At 39.6% G+C, this 14,442-nt stretch overlaps 1 protein-coding gene and 1 long non-coding RNA gene across 3 annotated transcripts; both read right to left on the bottom strand.

The window, feature by feature from the left end:
* Positions 1-2,787: 2,787 nt before the first annotated feature.
* Positions 2,788-5,594, bottom strand: LOC132166949 (probable prolyl 4-hydroxylase 12). Of its 2 annotated transcripts, XM_059577816.1 has the most exons (7): positions 5,375-5,594; positions 4,532-4,651; positions 4,137-4,194; positions 3,955-4,056; positions 3,541-3,598; positions 3,283-3,455; positions 2,788-3,186 (listed from the first exon to the last, which is right to left on the bottom strand). In XM_059577816.1, the coding sequence occupies exons 1-7, from the start codon at positions 5,440-5,442 to the stop codon at positions 2,836-2,838; spliced, it is 930 nt and encodes a 309-aa protein (XP_059433799.1). In that variant the 5' UTR covers positions 5,443-5,594; the 3' UTR covers positions 2,788-2,835. The 2 variants fall into 2 exon arrangements, with proteins under 2 accessions (XP_059433799.1, XP_059433800.1); XM_059577817.1 differs by lacking the exon at positions 3,955-4,056.
* A 934-nt stretch (positions 5,595-6,528) lies between these two features.
* LOC132165307 (uncharacterized) lies at positions 6,529-7,800 on the bottom strand. Its single transcript, XR_009438483.1, has 2 exons — positions 7,530-7,800; positions 6,529-6,791 (listed from the first exon to the last, which is right to left on the bottom strand). It is a non-coding gene; the product is annotated as an uncharacterized LOC132165307 (long non-coding RNA).
* Between the last annotated feature and the right edge of the window lie 6,642 nt (positions 7,801-14,442).

Here is a 14,442-nt window from a genome sequence, read left to right as displayed (position 1 = left end):
ATGGTCGAAACATCCACTTATGGTTTGATTGGTGGCATCCGGAGGGGGTGCTTTATGAAAGATATGCGCATTGTGTAATCTATGATGCATAAAGTAGGCTGGAAGCACGTTTATCTACTGTCATTAAGGAAGGTCGGTGGAACTGGAAACATAGTGCAGAAAATTAAATGGGAAGTGAGAACTCGGCTTTTAGCTAAAGGAAAATTCAGAGAAGACAAAGGGCAGTGAATAAATTTGTTGTACTTTGGGTATTGATAATGGGGTTTTGGTGTGAATTTTTTCTGTGTAGCTTGTCTGTGAGTTATCACAGCTAAACATATTGTAATACTGCTTTGGAATTGTTACACCAGTATTGGTGATATAGTTAGTTGGGAGGGTATAGTGTTTGTGATCATATAGTAGGTGAAGTGGCTTCAGTTTTCTGCTGAAGCAAGCTTTGTAAATAGATTTGTTGTTTGTTATAAAAAGTTTACTCATTCATCAAAGAAAGAAAGCGCTATGTTATTTATCCTTGCATGCTTTTACATTTCATGTGTACTGTGTACACTATCCTTAACTACGATGATTTGATGAGTGTTGGTAACTGTACCTCTGAGTACAATGTAAGTGATCTCTATGAACCTCAGTTTCTTAGAGATCTGCCTCGATGGACGTTCTACTGCTAGAATTTATGACTCTTTTTCGAATTAGGACTTATAAATCAAGAAACAGGAAGTTATTGCAGTATTCACTCTTTTAAGAGTTTCTTCTGAGAATGTTCTCAGTATAAATGGTAGATTATTAATTTTTTGGGAAGTTGTATGGATTCACTTATAATTCTAGCTAATATTTTAGTTGCTTCTTGTTGTTACCGTGCACAACAATGATGAATAATATGAAATCGAAAAGAGAGAGATAAAGAGAGAGTCGAGACATAGATTTACGTGATTCAACAATGTGCTTACGTCCACAGGAGAGAGTGCAGCTATATTTGCTATTCAATGATTTAGGATTATAACATAACATATTTATAGGAAAATCCTAATTGTAAATATTTTGGAAAACCTCAAAATACCCCCCACAACTTATTTGTCTCTAGGCCCACATAAACTAATTACACCCAATGAGCCAGTAGTAGAATATGATCCACTTATTCCAACACTTCTATTTTCTGTTTTGCTTGAATTTTTTAAATCTTTCTGCAAATGATACTTCTGTGAATATCATGCATTAAGTTGGATGAAAAATCAATCTCCTCTCATGTCCGGGGTAATTTAATTTTAATTTTAATTTTTAATTTTTATTATTCTATGTTTTCCATCCACCTTAAAGGCTAACTGGGATAAATGGGACAAATTGACAACAAAACTTATAAAAATAGGCTCCGAATTGTATTGAGTTAAAGTTTATGGCGGAATGTGGTACTTAACTTTACAGGAGAAAGGTGTGATTTTTATAATATTAGTAATAAAAACATGAAAAAAACAAAAGATCTCTCTCTCTCGTAACTCCCAACTTTTTGCTTGATGCTTGCCATAAATGAATCAAAACTTTTGTCTCCATTTTTTTCGGTTTATTCTTTCATCAATGACTTCTCTTGTATTTTAACTAGAAAATTCGAGTTCTATGAAAAGATTGGGATCACAGTTTATTTATTTGTTAAAATTGAAGCAGGTTAAGAAACCTTCTAATTACTAGAAGTTGGAGTTGGAGAGAATAGATTCGCCTAGAATGAAAAAATGGTCTCCATCTAGTGCCTAAAAACAAGGGTGACTACTTGAAATGCCAATATCAATTAGAACCCTTGACTTAAAAAAACAAAATTTACTTTTTCTTCGCTCTAATTTCTTGTAGGAATTTAGACAACGAAACCTTTGTTTAAGAGCTATATTGTCGCAAAATTGGTTCTGGTTTGATGTTATACAATGTAGTGTGCTTTGAAAGTAACTCAAAGCTGTTTTCAAATAAAAAAAATGTTAGACTTTTCAAATTTTTTATCCAAAAGTTTGTTCACAAATGATGTGTCACCATCCCATAAGTTGGTAACACATTTCAAAAATAAATAAATCTTATGCGATGGTAACACATTATTTGAAAACCAACTTTTAGAGAAAAAAATTTGAAAAGTGTAGCATTTCTCTTCAAATAATGACTTGAAATCAAGACATGGAATTCACCTTGGGCATCAACATATAAATGCTATAATGACGTCAAGCAAAGAAGTGTTGGGTGTGTTCTACATATTCAGTTTTACTTTCCTTTCCCATTTTCCTTTTTTTCTTTTGTGTTTGAGTTCCACTTAAATATTGTGTGAGATAGTGTCTGTGGGTATGTGTAATCTCTAATTGTTGTCTGAAATTGGCCATTAGGGAGTATGCCTGTTTAAATCTTCTTCTAGCTCTGCCTTTGGTTACGATGCTACAAGACATCACCTGAAAAAGGTCAAGCGTTCAAAGTGATAAAAAGTATTTGATATAATCTCACAAAAGCTGGTGGGGTTGTCATCTAGTAAGTTTCTTTTCCCCTGATAAAAGAAAATATTTTTTTTATAACAAAAATTTTATTTTACTAATGTTAAATCCAGAAAGCAACAATTAACTTTGAAACAGTCCAAAAAACTGAGAGATACATAGAAAACCAAAGTAATAACAAAGATATTCATATTGGTACATTTTTATTCACAACATTCATAGTGTTGTTACTAATCAATTTCTCCATCATCAGCAGTATCTTATTAAGCTACGCAAGCTCAATAGCTTACTATGTATCAAGTACAAAAGAATGTAACATTAGCTCCAAATTGGGGGGGGAGGTGTGGGGGTGGGGGTTGGAGAGGCGGGGAGTAGAGGTTGCTCATCAGCACGCATTACAACTCTTCCTACATGTCCCATAGTAATCAGGAGAACCAATCATGAATACATGATTTCTTTGACATTCCCCAATGGTAGCCCACCTGGGACAATTTTCATCTTCATCCGTGCATTCAGTGCCATCTGCTTCAGGTGAGACTTTTTCCCCACTAATAGATCTTATGTGGAACAATTTGGTGGCATACCACATTTCCCCCTCAAGGACAGGGCATCTAGCATGGGAGCTACTCTTGTCAAGAGATGCATTAGGATGAAGAGTGAAAAACAGAATAGCATTCCCTTTAATAGGTCTCAGGATGCTACTACTCTTTGTACAACTGGACCAAATCTTACCCAGCTGAGAAAGTTTCAGCAGCAGTTAATGAGCAGTTGTGAATTCATAACCTAGAAATGATAATTAATACAATAAGTTTTAATATCGTTTATCTCTCACCTCTGACTCAGGAAAGAGAATCTCACCACCCTGTGTAACATTTGAGAGGTACAAAACAACTATTGCCATCAAAGGCTTGGTTAATTCTAATGTGGATTTGTTACCAAAATAATCGTAGTTCTGATTAACCTCTTCGATCCCAAAATGCATAACCTGTAAGGGCCTGCTGTTCTCTGAAGGAGAATGACACGTCAGGTAAAAATATAAAGAAATACATCAGAATGGATTTCAATAACAAGAAACCCGTAACTAAGGTACCTTTGGGAAGGAAAGTCCAAGCTGATATTCGTTCCTCAATCCTTGAAACTACATCATCCTAGAAATAAAAAAAAATTGTCATTGACATCAATTTCATAAGACCATGGCATGGCATGTTAAGTCATTGGTCACTAGAGTATTCAGGTAGAAGCAATCACAGCATCTATATCACTAAAGAGTTGTCGTAATTTTAAATCAGTTCACCAATAAAAACTTTATCAACTATTTTTGATAAGTAACTTTATCAACTATTAATGACATGACTATAGACTATAGTCCCTGACAAATAGTCTCCAACAACGTCAAGCTACATCAATTTGATAAAGTCGCTACTTTAATGAGGTTTATAGAAATCCCATGCCTAGGGTATTCAAAAAGCAAACATTTTAACATTAGGAACACGTAGAAACTCACTTTTATGTTTAAGGGAATTTCTGAACTTGTAAGCTTCCAGTTCGTGACAACATGCCCTGAACTGTAGTCATTGCCCAAAATTGTTTTCTTCACTCCATGTGCCTAAGTGCAAAACACATTTTAGAACCCATCCAAAAGCATAACGAAGCAAGATGCTGAAAGTGGTAAGACAAGGATTATACCAAAGAAGTAAAGTGGTCACACTCCTCTTCCGAGAGAAAACCCTTGTATAAGAAAACCCTATCACAAGAAAGAGAACATCAGATTTTCAAAGTAAATGAGCTTCAAAAATTAAGTGTTCCAACAAAAGACCTAGTAGTTGAAGACTATATATGATTGCCCCTTTCTTGTAGAAAGAAAATCTCTGTATATGGTATAAATGCAGATTATCAGTATCATATCGACATCAAACCATATATTTTTTTTGATGAATGAAAATTTTTAACTAACAAAAAGCTAAATTTACTTTCACTCCAGTAAAACTGGAACAAAAGCAGCAAAACTGCTGCAGACCACTCTTCTGCCATTGGATATAACAATCAAAGAAAAAAAATGGTAGTCCATCAAAATACCTGACCTTGGTTGCCAAGAGAGTTGGACAACCCGTGATGGGTCAATTCTATATGAATCAACAAAGTGCCCCAATTGTATTACAGTTTCCTTGTTGGCCCCCTTATCCCTAAATTCCTTCCTGCCACTGAATCAAAATAGCGGCAAAAGATGATAATAACAAAAAAAACTCAAAAGTTCATAACATAAAAATATTATTGATGAATGACAATACTCTTAAGGCTCGTTTAGAGGCATTATTCCCACAATCATGGACAAACGCTATTCAGCGGGCGAAAATTTTCAGCCAAGTATAATAAATGCATCTCAGAATGAGGAATGAATTCACATAGAAAGGTGATGGTATTCCTCTTTCTGCATAGGTAAGTGGGTTAATAGAAGTTAGAAGTTATATTGTGATTTGTATTGTTCGTGGGTTATTAGTAACCGTTCTTAGGTGTATATATAGGTGTTACTAGAATAGTAGAAGGTGTGATTTGTGAAGTTATATTGTGAAGTGTTTTTATGTGATTTGTAACCTACAAAAAGAATAAATGATACCCAGAACTGAGAAATGCATATATAGCTAGAATAAAGCCATTGATAACATTATAAATTCCATACGTAAAAATGCATATACACGACACTAAAAACTCATATATTGAAACACATGTAGCATTTTTAACGAAAACCCAGAACAAGAACACAATGAATTCCCAATTTTCACTTAGAGCTGCTAGAATTCTGGATACTTGAGGAAAAATTAATGATACCTAGAATGAAAAATAGTCCCACACACTTATACTCATAGCAAAATGTGAGAATAAATCATTTGTGGCTGCAATACAAGAAATTGAAATGGGTTGTTCACCTTTCTGCGAAACAACTCAGAAAAGAAGTAAACGCCAAAAGAAGGAGAATTGAAAGAACGGACGCCATTGACGAGTGAGAAGATGATAATAAAAACCCAACAAAAGAGCTGAGATCAGGGCCAAGAGAATTTCAAGAAAACCTGATGATTTTGAAGGTTTTTCCTTTCTTCCCCTGGATGCTGCACTGAGTGGTAGCCCTGCATCAGAGGTAGTGAGGTACTACTAATCCTAGATGAAAGTGTTTCCTTTTTCCTACTAATCCTATCGTCTGGGAAGTTTTTTTTTTTTTTTTTTTTGTTCTCTCTCCCTCTCTCTCTCTCTCTCTCCCCCTTGGGCGAGTCGTGAAACTTATTTGACGATCGTAACAAAGTTTCCATTTCGGTAAATTACCCGCTACTCAATTTATAATATTTTCTCAAACTTTTACATATAAACACCATTTTTATAAATTTTTTGGTTTACAATATTTGTGTCGTAGACCTCCTCACGTGCTAGCTCTCCTTTGCTCTTACTCTTTTATCTCTGATTTAATGTTTAATGTGCACATTGACTGTTTGAACACTGGTTTGATAATATCTGAAGTATTGTAATAGTTATATCTCAATCTTTGTAAATTTCTCAGACTCCTTTTCAAGAAGATTCCAACGGACGCTTGCCCAATCAATAAGAAGGGGTTCTCTTCTTTTGGAAGACATGAAAGTTGCTGAAAAAATTGCTCAGCTCCCTTCCAATTGTGGAGATACATACTAGTTCCTGTAATGACATCCTTGTAAATTGCCACTTTTTTTTGCTATTTTCAGTAACAGTGAATTGTTGGTAATATAGTGCTTCATTATGAACATATTACATCCGGTATGAGAAATCTCATTTTTAACATGTTTGATTTGGAAGATTAATTGTGGGGCTCACAGATCTGTTGGTGTATTTGTTTTTTTTTTGGTGTATATACTTCTGTCCCTCTCTCATTGCTGAAAGAATTAATGCAATAATTGAGAAGCAAGATCAAGAAGCAAGATCCAGTAATGCCATTTTTTGTAGTGCTCACAATTTGACATTTTTAGGTAATGCTTCTTTATTTTCAATTTCAATTTACCTATGCCCATACCAAAAACACACTACTATTCAACAAGGTTGGTACCAGCATACCAATTGCTAGACAAAAGCAAAATATTTCCCTTCTATTCAACAAGGTTGCAAAATTACAGTAAATGCAGTGCACTCATATATTTTCATAAATTACACGAAAGGCGAAAAAAAAATGAGACTACACATTTGTCACCGCCTGAGTCAGCGGCTTCCAGCTTCTGCTCCCATTTCAAAGGGGGTTACTTCTTCTCCAAAGCTCTCTTCTTTTTCTCTTCGACCAATTGGATGAACCTCTTGGCGTCCATTCAGAAATAAAATTCAGCTCAAAACCTGCATGTTGGTATGATGATGACCAGAAGTACATCTCAAAGAAGAGAAAAAACAATGCTATACATTGCCTCAATTTCAATTTTTTCCAAAATATAACATGCCCAGAAAAATTATATCATGCCCATATTACAAAAACTCTTGGGCAACAAAGTTAAATTATTTCATGCCCAGAAAAATATGCCACTCCGTGCCCCCCATGATTTACCATAAACTCAAGCATAATATACACCAGTTTCTGTCCAAAATGTTCTGTGCATATAACCCAATGTTACAGTATAGGTCAGGAAACACGCCCAAAATCATAATCTGAAGTACTATAAAAACTCTAATCAACAAAACCCCAACAAAAACTCTAATCATCAAAACCCAATGATTCAGAAACTTGAATCCTTCAAAATCCCCTAAAACGTAAGAAACTACAAATCCTAAAAATGAGAAAACCTAGATTCAACCCACAAAAAATCTGAGATTCTGACCCAGCCAGATTTAGAACAATCAAAACTCAGATTCGAACCAACAGAAAAACATTCCAAATTTTTTTGGAGAAAAAAGAAACCCACTAAATATAGAAGATTATCGATATATAAACTCAAGCAAAAAATCAAGTTGCAGATAAAAAATCAAACATGAGGGAGAGGAAGACAAAAATAGGCTAATAGCAGAAAAATTAACCTAAAACCCAACCATTTTCTGAGAGACGGTGAGAGAGAGGGTGAGCGAGGGAGGGAGAGTATTAACCTAAAACCCAACAGTGCCACAGTGGGTGGGTGGGCGTCGCTGGTGGTGGGCGGAGGCAGATGGTGTTTGCGTCGGCGCTGCCGCTTCGTGGTGGCCGGTGGTTTGGGAGAGAGGGAGAAACTGGGTTCGGGTCGGGGGCGTTTCGTAGCCACTGGATGGTGTGGCCGACGGCGGTGGCAGCCAGTTGTAGTGAGGGAGAAATTGAGAGACAGAGAGGGGGGGCGGAAGCATTTGGGGTAGGGGGAAAATGAAACCTAAAACTAAAGGCGCGTTTCTGGTTTTTTTTTTTTTTATTAGAAGGTTGGGTTAACCCATTAACCAACCATTTTGCGCATAGTAAAGTTGCTGAATAATTTTAGTTTTAAAATAAGTGAAAATATATTATAAGTTCTTAAGTAAATGCGGCAAAATTAATAACTTTCTAAGTTTTGTTTTCGACAATTTATTTTCTTTTTTTTTTTTTTTTTTTTTTTTTTTTTGAAATCAATACGTGGAACTTTTATTAAAATCAAACAGCCAAACCCAACTGCTCTTGAGCAATTAGGTTCTGAATACAAGAAGGTGGACCTGAAGTCCACACCTTATTCATCAACTGTTTTGTTCCCATTTTCGCCAACTCATGGGCTGGACGATTCGATTCCCTATTAATAAAGGACAGCTTCCATTGTGGAAACTCTCTTAGCCTCATGCGAATGTCATTAATCAAATGGCCTGTGCGGCTCCAATCTGGTGACCCCGATAGCACTGCATCAACCACCGATTTTGCATCTCCCATAAAATGGATACGCTCATACCCCATATTCCGACACAGTTGGATCACTTCCAGTGCCGCCAATGCTTCAGCAGCTGCAGGTTCAATAAACCCCCGTAAGGTAAGACTTTTGGCTGCTATCATATTCCCTGCATTATCACGTAAAACCATCCCCAATCCCAAACGTCCCTCGCTTCGGTCCGTCGCTGCATCCCAGTGTGCCATGATCCAGCCCGTTGGAGGAGCATTCCACCCGCATATCCTGATTGGAGAAGTTTCCAAAGACAGTCCTACATGTGCATTTTGGTACTCTATGATGGTTGTTGTAGTGCGTTTCATGATCTCTGTAGGAGAGGAGAATATCCCCTCATGTAGAAATTCATTTCTCCTCAACCATATGCGTCTAGCTGCTCCCACAAACACTTTTAACTCTTCACTGTCACAAGATTTGAACATCCCTTCGACGACTTGTACGAAACATGGGCCTGGGTAGTAACTTTTCTGAAATTTCCGCCCTCCCTCACTCCAGACGTCCATAGCCGACGGACATTGCCATAGTATGTGAAAAACAGTTTCGTCTTCAATTCCGCAAATGGGACATCTCGGGTCATCACTGATTTTCTTCTTAAAGAGATTGGATTGAGTGGGAAGAATTTCATGGCATGCTCTCCACATAAAGTTCTTCTCGACATTTGGTACTTGCATTTGCCATATCTTCCCCCACACCTCACTGCTGGGACCCCGATAGGAACATTCTGCACCAGCTGCCTCCTCCATCCCCTTTTGCATATGATATGCACTCCGTACCGAAAAAACCCCATTGTTGGTGCCCCGCCAAATAAGGATATCTTCTTGGTTTGTTCTGCACAGAGGTATAGAGAGTATATGTGTCACCTCTTCCGGAGAGAATAATTGCCCAATCAAAGCAAGGTTCCACCACTTCGTCTCGCCGTCAATCAGCTCACTAACCGTGGCTGTTGGGGCTAACAGAACTGGTTGTGACTGTATCATAAAAGTCGAAGGACTTGGCAGCCATCTATCTTGCCAAATTCGCACCTTAGCTCCATTACCTACCCTCCATACAAGCCCCTCTCTTAATAAAGCGCATGATTTTTGGATACTTCGCCATGCAAATGACGGGTTTTTCCCCGGTGGGGCCTCAAGAATTGAACAAGAAGGGAAATACTTAGCTTGCATAATACGTGCAATGAGACTATTCGGTGATTGCCACAACCTCCAACATTGCTTGGCTAATAGGGCTTTGTTAAAGCACGTGAAATCTCGGAAGCCCATACCACCCCACCTTTTCGAAAAGCCCATTTTACTCCAACTCATCCAAGCCACCCTTTTCTCCTTCTCCTTGTGGCCCCACCAAAACCTTTGCATGAGGGAATTAATTTCCGAACATAGGACTTTCGGAAGCAAAAAAATACTCATGCAATAGGTAGGGATTGCCTGGATCACCGCCTTCAACAAAATTTCCTTTCCTGCTTGAGAGAGGAAATTCAATTTCCAATCTTGGAGACGTTTCCGTACACGATCTACAATACTCCGAAAAGCTGCGGTTCGGGATTTTCCGACAAGCGTCGGTAACCCCAAATAAGTGTCATAGCGTTGGGTAGCTGGAATTCCCAATAGCTCCATAATCTTACTCCTATCTTCCATTGTGGTATTTTTGCTAAAAAACACGGCTGTCTTGTCATTGTTCATCTTTTGTCCGGACGCGGCTTCATATTTCTTCAAAATATCCGCCATATGTCTCCATTGAGTAGTGCTTGCTCTGCAGAACAATAGGCTATCATCGGCAAAAAATAGATGGCTAATGTGTGGTCCCCGTCTAGAAGTAGGAACACCCGTCAATAGACCATCATTATTTGCTTGGATTAGCATTGAACTTAAAGCCTCAGCACATATAAGAAAGAGATACGGAGAAATTGGGTCGCCTTGCCTAAGTCCCCTAGACGGGGTAATATGTCCACAGGGAGTCCCATTGACAATAACTGAAAATTGTGCCGAGGTGACGCACATCATGATAAGGTGGATCCAACGTGCATTAAACCCCATACGACCCATAATCGCCTTCAAAAAATGCCACTCCACCCTATCATATGCCTTGCTCATGTCTAACTTCACCGCCATAAATCCCTTCTTTCCCCTCATTCGGGAATGCATGGTGTGAAGTGTCTCATATGCAGCTAGAACATTATCCGAAATCAACCGTCCCGGGAGGAAGGCACTTTGTGTTGGGGATATAACAGAAGGTAGAACCTTTTTTAATCTATTAGCAAGTACCTTTGATAACAATTTGTAGAGTACGTTACAAAGGCTTATTGGACGGAAATCCGTAACACACAAAGGTGTTTTTGATTTCGGAATAAGCGCTATATAGGTAAAGTTTAATTCACTTGGCATAAAACCGGAGCTCAGAATTTCTAAGACAGCTGAACATACCTCATCACCCAAAATGGCCCAATGTTTTTGGGAAAAATCAGCCGTGAAACCGTCGGGACCCGGGGCTTTGAATGGTGCCATTTGGAATAATGCTTCCGTCACTTCTTCTTTTGTGAACTCCTTTAGAAGTTCTACATTCATTTCCACCGTAACCCCTTCTGGAATGTATTGGAGGCATGATTCCATGTCGCCCATTTGTTCTGCAGAAAAAAGTTCCGTAAAATAAGTAACAAACGCGGACTCTACAGTGTCCTGTGTCTCCCAAAGCCCTCCTGTAACATCCTTTATTTCCTTTATAAAATTTGATTTTCTTCTTGCATTTGCGCACTCGTGGTAGAATCTTGTGTTTCGATCTCCATGTCTAAGCCATATCTCCTTGGCTCTTTGTTTCCAGAAAATATCTTCTTTTTCTAAGAGAATTTGGAGCTCATGGGAAAGTTTGAAAACCTCCTCACAAGCTGCCACATCCTCCTTTCCTTGAAGCTCCAGAATTTTATTTTGGATTCTAGTGATATTGGCCCTTGGTTCCGTCTTTTTCCTCTGCCACTGTGCAAAAAGTCTGCTGCATCCTCTTAGCTTTTCACCCAAGCTGCCCCAGTGATTAGCAGAGTGTGTCGGTCGTGAGCAAATCTCCTTGATCATCTCAGAATACCCCTCTTCGAGAGCCCAACTTGCTTCATATCTAGAATTGTATCTCCTTTTATTCCGCCTATATTTCCCATCCAAATTCAAAAGGAGAGGTAGATGATCCGAGCCCATAGCAAATACCACTTTTAAGTCTGCTTCCGGAAACATTTCTCTCCATTCTTGATTTGCCACGCCCCGATCAAGTCTCTCCTTGATGAACTCCCTCCCATCCCTGCAATTTGTCCACGTATACTTGGGTCCCGAGAAACCCAAGTCTGACATTCCACACTCCACCAATGTATTCTGGAACCCTCTCATTTGGCTTCTGATTTTTCCCCTTCCTCCCCATTTTTCCCATGGATACAGGATCTCATTAAAGTCACCTAAACAGACCCATGGAAGTGGATTAAATTGGGCTAGAATTTGCAACAAACTCCATGATTCATGCCTCCTCGATACATCCGGCTGTCCGTAAAAACCCGTGAACTTCCACGGATTAGAATCTTGTTGTTCTCGTATCACTGCATTTATATGATGTTGGGTATAATTTTGAATTTCCAGCAGTATTTCTTCTTTCCATAGCAGGGCCAAACCACCCCTCCTTCCTATGCAATCCACCACAAATAAACCGGAAAAGCCCAGTTTGTGTCTGATCAATTCCATTTTTTTCTGTCTACTCTTGGTCTCCATAAGGAAAACCAAGGTGGGTTTCTTATCCTTCACCAATTGGTTCAAGTCTCTAACTGCTCGAGGGTTCCCAAGCCCTCGACAGTTCCAACTTAATAGCTTCATTGCGGTCGGCGGGGCTGCAACACAGCCTCCGCCTTTCCCGATCCATGTTCACCGTCTGATTTTTTTCTGTCTTTTTCCGTTGGTTTTCCGTCACCATTAGAGCCCCGTCGCTTTTTTGCTTCCTGCATGACTGCACCCCCTATAGCCTGTTTTTCAGAATCTTCGTACTTTCTTTTCCACGTTACCAAGGCTGAATCTGGATTTTTTTTAGTCACTTGGGCTGCTTTGATGTTTCGGGCCACATCAGCTATAAGTGGGCCTGGATAGTCCATACCTCCTGGGCTTTCCTCCTGGCTCATGCTTCTAGTAAGCCCAGTATGATTCTCCTTGAAGGCTCCATCAAGTCCCTTCACTACAGGTACGCCTCCCATGTGACAATCTTTTTGACTTACTTCTCTCCCATCAGCTCCCAGCGGAAGGAAATTTTTTTTAATATCCCGTGAGTCATGCGTAGCATTTAAGGCCCCTTCAACATCCCTCGGAGACGAACTTGCCTTTCTTACAACCCGAGAATCTTGCTGGCCATAAAAATCTTTTCGAGAGGCGCCTCCACTGTGAGGCAAGAATTGTCTGTCCTGTCCCACCGTATCCCCTTCCTGTAACTTTCCTTCGATTCCTCCATGATTCTCGCCCTCAATTCCGCATGCCCATTTTTGAAACTGAACAGCTTGCTTTACCGGAATCGCCTCATCGGAAAAAACTGGCTCCCTTGACTCCTCCTGATTTGCAGGTTTCCGATTATGGTCCCTTGATTGACCACGGGCTCTGCATGTGTGGACCTCTGCTGAAGCCGAACTATCTGAACCCGCTTTCTCTGGTTTTGCAGCAAACCCGCCTTGACTCTTCTCACCTCTGCGCGTCGGTGATGGGGCACGAAGCCATGGCCCAAATTCATTGTTAGCGTCGTTGTGTCTCAAGTTGCTGCGCTTATGGCATCCGTCTCGCCCATGCTGAATAACTCCGCACTGGAAACAATATTTGGGAAGTTTTTCATATTGAAATACTATCCATGAAGTCGTGCCTTGGAACTTCAGCTTCTTACCCCGAGGAAGTGGTTTGGATAAATCAATGGAGATTCTGACTCTCAGATATTCGCCCCATCCGACTCCCTCCTCATCCGTGTCTACTGCTTCCACCACCCCAACCGATTCACCGATCTTACGTCCAACCTCCCTCCCCATACATACCAATGGAAGTTTTAACATCCGCACCCAAAAGGATGCCCTATCGAAAGTTAATTTCGATGGCGCTAAAACTCCATCAAAGTCCTTCACTAAGAACAGATTTCCTTCGAACACCCATGGCCTCCCTTCAAGAACTCTAGTCTTGTCCTGGCTAAACTCAAATTCGATCAAGAATAGATTTTCTCCCAATACTTTGAAAATAATGGATCCCAGCGGTTTCCACCATCGTCTAAGAGAGGATTTGATCGTTTCCTTACTTACAGTCCGATCCGCCACCAACTTACCCACTACGCATGATCGTCCTCTCTTAGCCTGCGCTTGTACCTCTTCTTGCTGGATCTCTACCTCCAAATCTTCCTCTTCTGAAAGGGACAGTTTGTGCCAGAATGTTGAGGGATCGTCCGCCATTGTTATCAGAGACTTCGTCCCAAATAGTGCTACTTCCTCAATCGCCAATGGATTAGGAAAACTTCTCCTTCTCTTCTATGGAAAACCTAGAGAGAAAACTCACAAAACTCTCAATAACCTCGAAAGATTAAGAGAAACAAATCCTTCTCATCTAGACATCAACTAGGGAGAAAACCGTTGCCTTTCTAACAAAGTAAATCAAACAGAGGGATCGTCTTCCACCTTCTCCCTAACAGAATACAGGCAAACAAGTAAGCACCACCTCAAAGGCTGCACCAACCGTTGCCCCCATTAGGTTCTTCGAAGATGGAAAATTTTTTTTTTTTTTTTTTTTTTCTAAAGGGTTCCTACATCGGTAATTACTTGGACCAGTTGCAAAACGAGGGGAAAAGGTTCGACAATAAAATCTCTACTATTAAAATTTTTTAACAACTGTTAGGGCCATTCAAAACGCACCGTTTTACCTGATTAAAATATTAATTTTTTTTATTAATTTAATTAAAAAAATTAAATCTAAAAATTAAAAAAATAAAAAAAAATAAAAATTGAAGGGTGGCCAAGGGTGGCGCCACCCTTGGCCACCCCCCAACCCTTATGGGGTGGCCGCAAGCCACCCCTAGGCGGTTTGGGGTGGCTCGAGCCGCACCTTGGGTGGTTTGAGGTGGCTCGCGGCCACCCCTTTCCACCCATGGGGTGGCTT

This window comes from Corylus avellana, chromosome ca1, assembly GCF_901000735.1.
Source record: "Corylus avellana chromosome ca1, CavTom2PMs-1.0".
Lineage (NCBI taxonomy): Eukaryota > Viridiplantae > Streptophyta > Magnoliopsida > Fagales > Betulaceae > Corylus > Corylus avellana.
This window is presented reverse-complemented; position numbering and strand designations above follow the sequence as displayed.

Bases quoted from the DNA above. Each gene is read 5' to 3' on its own strand.
- LOC132166949 (XM_059577816.1), bottom strand. From the start codon at position 5,442: ATGGCGTCCGTTCTTTCAATTCTCCTTCTTTTGGCGTTTACTTCTTTT. The intron at 4,195-4,531 runs GTCAGGTATTTT...TTCTTGTGATAG, and splicing joins CAACTCTCTTGGCAACCAAG to GGTTTTCTTATACAAGGGTT. The intron at 3,599-3,954 runs GTGAGTTTCTAC...TTTTATTTCTAG, and splicing joins AAATTCCCTTAAACATAAAA to GATGATGTAGTTTCAAGGAT.